At 54.7% G+C, this 9581-nt stretch overlaps 2 protein-coding genes across 3 annotated transcripts; one reads left to right on the forward strand and one right to left on the reverse strand.

The window, feature by feature from the left end:
- Positions 1-247: 247 nt before the first annotated feature.
- Positions 248-3214, reverse strand: SHBG (sex hormone binding globulin). Its single transcript, XM_041000806.1, has 8 exons — positions 3062-3214; positions 2836-2927; positions 2512-2701; positions 2133-2294; positions 1738-1897; positions 1453-1589; positions 619-826; positions 248-416 (listed from the first exon to the last, which is right to left on the reverse strand). The coding sequence occupies exons 1-8, from the start codon at positions 3212-3214 to the stop codon at positions 268-270; spliced, it is 1251 nt and encodes a 416-aa protein (XP_040856740.1). The 3' UTR covers positions 248-267.
- Positions 3215-4441: 1227 nt separating this feature from the next.
- SAT2 (spermidine/spermine N1-acetyltransferase family member 2) lies at positions 4442-5879 on the forward strand. 2 transcript variants are annotated; one of them, XM_041000776.1, is made up of 6 exons: positions 4442-4666; positions 4784-4835; positions 4945-5028; positions 5120-5221; positions 5315-5355; positions 5527-5879. In XM_041000776.1, exons 1-6 carry the CDS (start codon positions 4601-4603, stop codon positions 5692-5694), a joined length of 513 nt encoding a protein of 170 aa, XP_040856710.1. In that variant the 5' UTR covers positions 4442-4600; the 3' UTR covers positions 5695-5879. The 2 variants fall into 2 exon arrangements, with proteins under 2 accessions (XP_040856710.1, XP_040856711.1); XM_041000777.1 differs by lacking the exon at positions 5120-5221.
- Positions 5880-9581: the final 3702 nt, after the last annotated feature.

Genomic DNA, 9581 nt, shown 5'->3' on the forward strand with positions numbered 1-9581 from the left:
GGGAGCGGGAACATCAGCCCAGGGAGTTGAGGACCTCCTGGCCTCCTCCACTTGACACCCTTCTCTCTACTCTTTCTTCTGTGCTCCTGAATGCTGCCAGTTACCCACCCCTCAGTGAGTATATGACGTCAGCTGGCCTCCCTCACATGACTGGGAGCACCAAGAGGGGAGAAGCCGGGGACTGCTCATCCATCCATCTCAGTGCATGGCACAGTGCCCAGTAGAAACTTTACAAGGAGCGACTGAATGATTTTCAAAGGGATGGATTTAATAGGAAGTGTCAGTGACATTGTCTGGGCTCGAGGGACAGCTGTGACTCCAGAGGTTGTAGCTTCTATTCAGGGCCCGGTCCATGTCCAGCTTCTGGCCTTGGGCCCAAAGGCCGGCCAAACAAAAGGAGGCCAAAGAGTCCTCTCCTGGAGGGTGGTGGCAGAGGTGGCATTACAGCAGGAAGGGGGCAGGGTTGGGTCCAACAGTCCCTTCCCCCGAGCCCAATCCCTCTTGTGCCCTTTTTTTCCTTCCTAATGTCCTTCCCTCTCTCCTCCCCACCCAACCGCCCCCAGCCTTTAGCTGCTCCCTCACGATATACTGAGGAACTTGAGCATCCTGGTTCCTTACCTGGTAAGGCTCCTAGGAAAAGACGTCCCTGAGGCTGGGCCCAGAGGTTGAACATAGGGTCAAGGCCCAAGGGAGATAGAGCAAGGACCTTCTTCTCCAAGCCCTGGCTCAAGATGGCCGAGGACAAATTCAGTGTCAGCTGTAGAGGCAATTTCCAAGCCAGCGGCAGATCCAACCCTGGCTCCAACCCAGAAGACAGCACCACCTTCTGCAGAGGAGTGGGACAGGGATGGGGGTAAGAAGGGAAGAAAGAGTGAGCCCCATCTTTACCTACTCTTCCCACTTAAATCCTGCCCCATGGCCCAGCGCAATGGCTCAAATGGTTAGTTCTCCACCTCCAAGTACAGGGATCTCATTTGGGCCCCAGGGTTCATGTCCAGACTGTCCTACTTCCCATTCAGCTCCCTGCTTATGGCCTGGAAAAGCAGTGGAGGATGACCCAAATCTTTGGGACCCTGCACCCACATTAAAAAAAAAAAAAAAAGAAACCCAGAAGAAGCTCCTGGCTTCAGATTGGCTCAGCTTTGGCCATGGAGGCCACTTGGGGAGTGAACCAATGAATGGAAGATCTTTCTCTGTCTCTCGTTTTCTCTGTAAATCTGCCTTTCCAATATAAATAAATAAATACACCTTTTAAAATATCCTGCCCCATTTTACCTTCTATGAAACCACCCCAAACCCCGACCTAGACAAAATTCACTTATTTGCTGTGGCAGCTTCCAGGAATGTCCCTGGCACCACCCCCACCCACCCTGAAACCTGCGTAATGTTGACACTTTTGAGCCTGTTGTTCCCAGGTATCATACAACCCAAGCAGGGCCTCCCTCTCTTTACTTGATCATGAAGGCGGAGGCTGAGCCAAGAAGGGTTCTCTGGTGTCCCAAGGGCAAGGAGGTGGCCGGAGTCCCGAGTCGGCTTGAGTTCCAGCACCACGGAGAAGGCCCAGGGCTCTGCACAGGGCTGGGGAAGATCTAAGGAGAGACATGATCCTTCTGCTGTGCTGTCTCCAGCTAGGAGCAGGGAGGAAGTGGGGAAGGAGGAGGCTTCATGGAGGGAGGGGGCAGGTGGCAGAGGGAGACAGGGGAAGGTGGAGCCTGCCAGGCAGGCAGAGAGGTCTACCTTGGAGACTGAACTCAGCGCGCGTCCCTGGAGGGAAGAACGTCCCAGGCTGCAAGTCTGTGTCACAGCTTCTGCCGCTGCGATGGGCCGAGGCTGAGATCTGGGCCTGTGGGTCCAGCCAAGTACTCCGGCGCAGGCAGCCATCCAGGGCAGGGACCAGCTGACCGGGATGAGGATGAGGGAGGATACAGTGATGTACTGTGATGCTAGAAGCACGACATTGGAGTCCCAGGCCGAGCCCCTTGCTCCCATGATACTTCCCTTACCCCATCAGGATCAGGCTTTTAGTAGCCCCACCCCCAACCCCCCAAAGCAGAAAAGATTCCCACAGCCACCTACCCCAGTGCTGCTTTACCCAGCTTGGGCCAACTTCCGGTCCCTGGGGACGTATTTACCGGTAAACGCAGGATGGAAAGAGGGAAGAGCAGTCCCCCGATGGCCAGCCGCATGATATGCTGGGACTTGTTGTGCAGGGGCCCAGAGATCTGGCTCAGCCTCAGCACCTCCTCCCCATCCACGTCCAGTAGCAATGAGTCGCCCTTGATCTTCAAGTCCACCTGCACGAAGGCGGAGAGGGGCAGAACCACAATTCTCTTGCAGAGAAGAAGCCCTGGAGACTGAGCCTTCCAAATCCACCTCAGAAAACCAGGGACATACACAACTACTTCAGCAGGGGTGAGAAATTCTGCGTTGACAAAATAAAAAGTAGAAGAGCACTGGCACTGAAGGGGCATCCCATTTCTGTTCCCAGTCCTCAGAGCAGTGCAGGCTCACCTTATGCCACCTGCCATCATTCAGCGGGGGTCCCGCGCCCACCGTCAGCTGGGCCCAGGGATTGTGCATTTGAATCTCGGGCCTGCCAGCCCGAAGTCCCAGCATAAACCAGTCATCTTCCACGTTGGCGTCGCCATAGAAGATCACTCCCTCTGGATCCCACGTTTGAAGCTCAAAGGAGGAAGAGACCCTGCAAAGACACAGAAGGGGAGATTCTGTGTGTGTGTGTGTGTGTGTGTGGTGAGTGTGTGTTAGAGAGAGAGAGAGAGAACTGCTGGAGAGAAGATTGGGAGAAGGGTTCAAGAGGCTGGGCAGATCCCTTACTTGGTAAGCTTGGTGACATCAAAAGTCAGGACCAGGAGGGGCTCTTGTCCTGGGCTACTGCTGAGGTGCACAGCAGAAGGGTCCTCAGCACTCTATCAGAGAGAGAGAGAGAGAGAGAATAAACTGGATAAAGGACGCGTCTGAGACAGGCCAAGGGGAGAAGGGAGAAGGGCAGAGTCAAAGTGCAGCATGCTGAAACCCCAAGCAGGGCAAGTGAGCCCCGTACCCCGGCTGGCTTGTGCACCTGGTTGGACAGAATGTGTCCCAGGACCAGTGGCAGGTGGGTGTGAGGTGTCGGTGGCAATGGCGGTGGCAGTAGCAGCAACAGCAGCAACAGCAGCAGCGCACGCAGGATGGCCCATGGGCCTCTGTTCTCCATAATCAGCCGGACTGCAAATCTGGCTCATGCAGCTCTGGGGCGAAATGAATCTGTGGGGACTGGCAGCCTTGCCAGCCAAACGGTGATGGAGGGTTAAAGGTTGCCGCCTAGTGGGGGAGGAGGGGGAGGGGAAGAGAGGCAGGGCCAGTGACCCAGCGGCCCCTCTGAGGACAACAGAGGTGAGGGACACTGCAGTTGCCACCCCTCGTTGCCAACAGAGCGGGCTAAGCGCCCCGGGGGGGGGGAAGCCACCTCACTCTCTCCTCCTCCACAGCCTGTTGTCCCAGGCTCTCACAGCTAACACCCACCTGCTCTCCATCCACCAGGATGAGCCATGGGAACTGCACAGTCTGGGGCTGAGTTGACCTTGAACAAGTCACTTGACCGTTTGCTCCCAGTCCTAGAGCAAAATAATCCCTCCAGCATAGGGTGTAAGGTTGCTGAGAAACAGTTAATACAGCAGATATGGCAGGCCGAGAGCCCACTATCTGCTCTGAGCAACTCCCCCATGCTTTCCCAAGATTCAGAGGCCTCTCGCACAAGAAGCCATTGTGTGATTCAGTGGATACCAAGAAGGAGCCCACCCCCAACCACTACCACCCCACTCGCAATTATCTTGCCTTATCCGTTTACCACAGGACCTGACCCGTGTGTGCCAGCAGACCAATCCATTTTGCAATGCAAGGAATGTCGAAGTCACACTTGTTGTTGTCACAGTGTGTGTGTGTGAGGGGAGTCGGGGGATCTGAAAGCCTTGGGGCTCCCCATCCCCTCCCCATTTCCAATCCCAGAGTCTGGGTGAGTGAACACGAAGGATGAACTCGCCAACCCTGCACACTCTCATGAAAGACGTACGAGACGACTGTGACTTCCGGCCAGTGTAGTATCTCTCCGGGGAGGCGGGGAATGTTTCGGGAACAGCAGCCAGGCATGCCCGGCCACTCCAGCCTTGACCCCATCTGGGGGGGTGGCCAGTCACAAGACTCGGCGGCCGGGGGCGGGGCTGGCGCCCGGCCGTGCCCACCGCGAGCTGATTGGCTGGCGGGTGAGCCTGGGGGAGGGCTGATGGGAGTGAGGACCACCTAGCTCTCGCCCCTGAGCCCCTACTCGGCTTCCCGGGTGGGGAGCAGGAGGCGCTGGGACGACCCCTGCTCGGCTTCCCGGGTGGGGAGCAGGAGGCGCTGGGGCGACCCCTGCTCGGCTTCCCGGGTGGGGAGCAGGAGGCGCTGGGGCGACCCCTGCTCGGCTTCCCCGCCCACGACACACCCCGCCGCCCCCTGCTTTCCTCAGGCTTTTCGGGATCCGAGTGTGCAGGCCCTGGGCAGGCGCCTTGCGAAACGGAAGTAGGGGAGTCTTGGACTTTGTTTCCAGACAACGGGGAGCAGGATGGCGTCAGTGTGGATCCGAGAGGCCAAGGCGGGGGACTGTGGAGAGATCCTGAGGCTAATTCGGGTGAAAGCTGCGGTGCCGCGGGGGGGGGGGGGGAGTCGGAGGCGGGGTGGGGGTCTCGAGAGTGGGGCGCACCCTGGAACCTGGCTGCTCATCTCCCTTTGGGTCCTTCTGCCCTAGGAACTCGCTGAGTTCGAGAAGCTGTCGGATCAAGTGAAGATCAGTGAAGAAGGTGGGGGTCCTGATGGAGGCTGTGGGAAGGGAGAGGGTCACAGCTCTGGACTAGGCGTCCACGCAGGTCGTCTCATGGTGTCTCTGTGTCATTCCTCCAATCTCCACAGCTCTGAGAGCAGATGGCTTTGGAGAGAATCCTTTCTATCACTGTCTGGTCGCAGAGCTTCCTCCAGCGCCAGGGGAGCAGCCCAGTAAGAGCAGGTGTACAGGTGTGCAGGTGTGCCGATCCCGCCAGGTGCCTTGGCCCCCTTAGGCCTTATGCCTCCTCTCTGTCACTCTCAGGGCCCTGCATAGTGGGCTACGGGCTGTACTACTTCATATACAGCACCTGGAAGGGACGCAATGTCTACTTGGAAGACATCTACGTGATGCCACAATACCGGGGTAGGGGCCAATGGGGCCCTTCATCCCAGCCTGGGGTAGTTTGGGGTCCTCTTCAGCTCCATCACTCTTTTTACTTCTTTCTCTCCGCAACAGGTCAGGGGATTGGTACCAAAATAATCCAAAAGGTGGCTGAGGTGAGGAGCAGGGGTGGGATGTGCTTGCCAGGAAGCTTGTTGAAAAAGTCAGAGTGAAGGGGCGAGGGGGGTGGGGCTTGGGGTTGCGTAAGGTTGGGCTCCATGAACCCCAGGGAAGTGAGGATTGACTCTCTCTCTCTCTCTCTCTCTCTCTCTCTCTCACTCACACAGGTGGCCCTGGACAAGGGCTGCTCCCAGTTCCGCCTAGCAGTCCTGGACTGGAACAAAAAGGCCATGGACTTGTACAAGGCCCTGGGAGCCCAGGACCTGACTGCAGCAGAGGGCTGGCGCGCCTTCCGCTTCGAAGGAGAGGCGATGAGGACGTTGGCAGGGAGGTGACACTATCCCTCGGGGTTCTCTCTCCACTGGAGCCTCTCTCTCCTCCATGAACTCCAGCACTCCTCAGAGACACCTCCCTGGAAGAGAGGGCCGCCGGGGACATATTCTCAAAGTACCATAAGAGCAGGATTGGGCAAGGATGTGGGACTTCTCCTCCTTGTTGGGGTGAACAATAAATGAGACTTGCCCTGTCCTGATCCGCGTTTGGACTTGATGGGAAGATAAGCTGTCTCCACCTTAAGACCCTTCCTGAATATTCTAGGCAGTGGACACTTCCCTGGGGGGAGAGGTGGGCCCACGGTGACCATCATCCCCAATTGGCCAGTGTCTCATTTCTGGCCTTGTGGAACTGGGATGAAAGAAGAACGAGTGAACGCTTGGCATATCAGCGGGAACCAAACGAAGGCATCTGGGTTGGGCTGCCCCAGACCTGAGTCAGAGGCAGGCCCAGGACTCTACTGACAGAACAGACTGCCACCTGCTGTTGGCATTTCAAGGGGCACAGGAAAGGACAGTTCCCCAGCTCGTAACAACCAATTCAACTAGCTGGTTCTTTTACTTTTATTTCATTTATTGATTTGTTTTTGAAGATTTATTTTACTTCTATTGCAAAGTCAGATATACAGAGAGGAGGAGAGACAGAGAGGAAGATCTTCCATCCGATGATTCACTCCCCAAGTGAGCACAACGGCTGATGCTATGCCGATCCGGAGCCAGGAGCCAGGAACCTCTTCCGGGTCTCCCGTGAGGGTGCAGGGTCCCAAGGCTTTGGGCTGTCCTCGACTGCTTTTGCAAGCCATAAGTAGGGAGTTGGATGGGAAGTGGGGCTGCCGGGGTTAGAACTGGTGCCCATATGGGGTCCTAGCATGTTTAAGGCGAGGTCTTTAGCCATTAGGCTACTCTGCCGTGCCAGAGGCCCAGTTCTGATACACGCACTTTATGGTCAGACCACGGGTCCTGTAATTTTCCTCAGGGTTGGAGTTTTGTGTTCAGTGGTCTAGTTGGGGTAGTCCCCAAAGAAACCTTACAAGAGGTGACCCTAAACCTGACTCCTATGTATGCTAGCCGGTGTGGGGTCTGGCTCATTCTGTCAGTCACATTAGCTTACACAAACACTGGTGGTTGCAGTCACCTGGTCAATTCTTTCTCCAGCCCCATCTCTACACAAGCCAATGGATGCTGTGGCCCAATCCAACCCTGTCCACCTCACACTCAGCCCTCAGGCACACCAGCAGAAACTGCAGCCTAATTGGAGCAACCCCTAACCCTCACCAGGCCTGCCCCTAGCCCCGGTTCCTGTGCATGCCAGTATGTGCAGCATACTGGTCTGGTCTGTCCTGCATCCCATTTGGCTCTCGTACACATCAATGGGTACTCCAGCCTTCCTCAGCTTGACTTACCCCACTATCCAGCCTACACTTACACTGGCCGGTGCTGTCACTTGTGCAGCAGGTCCAACCTAACCCTGGTTCATGCTCACTGATGGGAGCTGTAGCCCATCAGAGGGATGCCCACATTTTCCCTATTAGGCCCACTCATGACCCCAGATCTTCCTTTTTGAAGATTTAATTATTATTTTTATTGGAAAGGCAGATCTACAGAGAGTAGGAGACACAAAAAGAAAGATCTTCCATCTTCTCGTTCACTCCCAAAGTGGCTACAGTGGCTAGAGCTAAGCTGATCAGGATACAGGAGTCTCCTCCAGGTCTCTCACGCAGGTGCAGAGTCCCAAGGCTTTGGACCATCCTCCACAGTTTTCCCAGGCAACAGTCAGGGAGCTGGATGGGAAGGGAAGTGGAGCAGACAGGGCACAAACATTTTAACCACTAGGCTATTCTGTCGGGTCCAGCTCCTGATCTTGCACCCTGTGTAGGTATTACTGTCTTCTACTCCGACAGGACCTAACCCTAGTTCCAGCACCTGCCAGCTGTAGCAAAGCCTGACCAACATCACTTACTCTGCCTCATGTATGCACCAGTGGATACATTCGCTTAACCTAGTCTGGCTTTCCCCAAAACCCAGCTCACATGCAGGCCAATGTGGTTTTTTTTTTGTAATTATTATTTTTATTGGAAAGGCAGATATACAGAGAGGAGAGACAGAGAGGAAGATCTTCCGTCCGATGATTCACTCCCCAAGTGAGCCAGGAATTTCTTCCAGGTCTCCCACACGGGTGCAGGGTCCCAAGCTTTGGGCTGTCCTGGATTGCTTTCCCAGGCCACAAGCAGGAAGCTGGATGGGAAGTGGAGCTGCTAGGACCAGAACCAGCATCCATATGGGATCCCAGTGCGTTCAGGTGAGGACTTTAGCCACTAGGCCATGCCGCCGGACCGGATTTATTTCTTCTTTATTGGAAAATCAGATTTACAGAGAAAAGGAGAGGCAGAATCTTCTATTCACTGGTTCACTCCCTAGGCACCCACAATGGCTAGACCAGAGCTGAGCCGATCTGAAGCTAGGAGCCAGGAGCTTCCTTAGGGCCTCCCACGTGGGTGCAGGGGCTCAACACTTTGAGCCATCCTTTACTGCTTTGCCAGGCCACAAGCAGGGAGCTGGATGGGAAGGGGGGCAGGGCACCGGGATTAGAAGCAGGGCCTATATGGGATCCTGGTACATTCAAGGCAAGGACTTTAGCCACTAGGCTATTGTGCTGGGCCCTTTATTTTTTAAGTATTTATTTATTTAGAAGTCAGAGTTACAGTGAGTGAAATACAGAGAGACAGAGATCCACCTGCTGTATCATTCCCCAGATGGCTGTGATGACCAGGACAGGCCAAGTCCAGGAGCCAGGAGCTTTCTCCCTGGTTCCTGTATGGGTGGCAAGAGTCCAAGTACTTGAGCTATCCTCGTATGCTTTCCCAGGTACATCATCAAGGAGCCAGATCAGTTAGTGGAGCAGCTAGGAATCAACAGGGTTAAAAAAAAAAAAGTAAAAAATTTCTGTTTTGGACTGGGCTCAGTAGCCTAGTGGCTAAAGTCCTCGCCCTGCATATGCTGAGATCTTGTGTGGGCGCCAGTTCATGTCCCGGAGAGACATGAGTGGGAGACCTGGAAGAGGCTCTGGGCTCCTGGCTTTGAATTGGCTCAGCTCCGGCCATTTTGGTCACTTGGGGAGTGAAAGAGCAGATGGAAGATCTTGCTATCTCTTCTCCTCTCTGTGTATCTGACTTTCCAATGAAAATAAATAAATCTCTCTCTTTTTTTTTTAAAACGTATTTTTTATTGTAGAGTCAAGTCATCAGCATTTCTTTTAGCGGCAAAACTGCCTGGCAAGAGCACCCTGACTCTTCATCTCCCGCTCTCCATGAACAGTCAAGGCCAGCCTCCTTAATCTGATTGGCAGGCACCAATTCCTGCAGTTCCCCACTTCCCAGCAGATGCTACTGGGACTATCATAGCTGTGGTTTTTTAAGCCTGTGCTGCTGTGTTTTTGCAGCTTTGTATTCCTTATTCTCTTAAGAATATTGTTACTGGACCTGACAGGATGGCTCAATTGGCTAATCCTCCCCTTACAAGCACCAGCTTTACCTAGGGTTGCCAGTTCATGTCCCAGCTGCTTCACTTCCCATCCAGTTCTCTGCTTGTGGCCTGGGAAAGCAGTTAAGGATGGCCCAAAGCTGTGGGACCCTGCACCCGCATGGAAGAAGCTCCTGGCTTCTGGCTTTGGATCAGCTCAGTTCTGTATGTTGTGGTTACTTGGGGAGTGAACCAGAATAAGGAAGATTTTATTTTTCTGTTTCTCTTCTCTGTAAATTGGTCTTTCCAGGCCATCCTTGACTGCCTTCCCAGGCCACAAGCAGGGAGCTGTATGGGAAGTGGGGCTGCTGGGATTAGAACCGGCGCCCACATGGGATCCTGGTGCGTTCAAAGGCAAGGACTTTAGCTGC

Source organism: Ochotona curzoniae, unplaced genomic scaffold (genome assembly GCF_017591425.1).
Source record: "Ochotona curzoniae isolate NIBS_2020 unplaced genomic scaffold, NIBS_Ocur_1.0 scaffold_2453, whole genome shotgun sequence".
NCBI classification, from domain to species: domain Eukaryota; kingdom Metazoa; phylum Chordata; class Mammalia; order Lagomorpha; family Ochotonidae; genus Ochotona; species Ochotona curzoniae.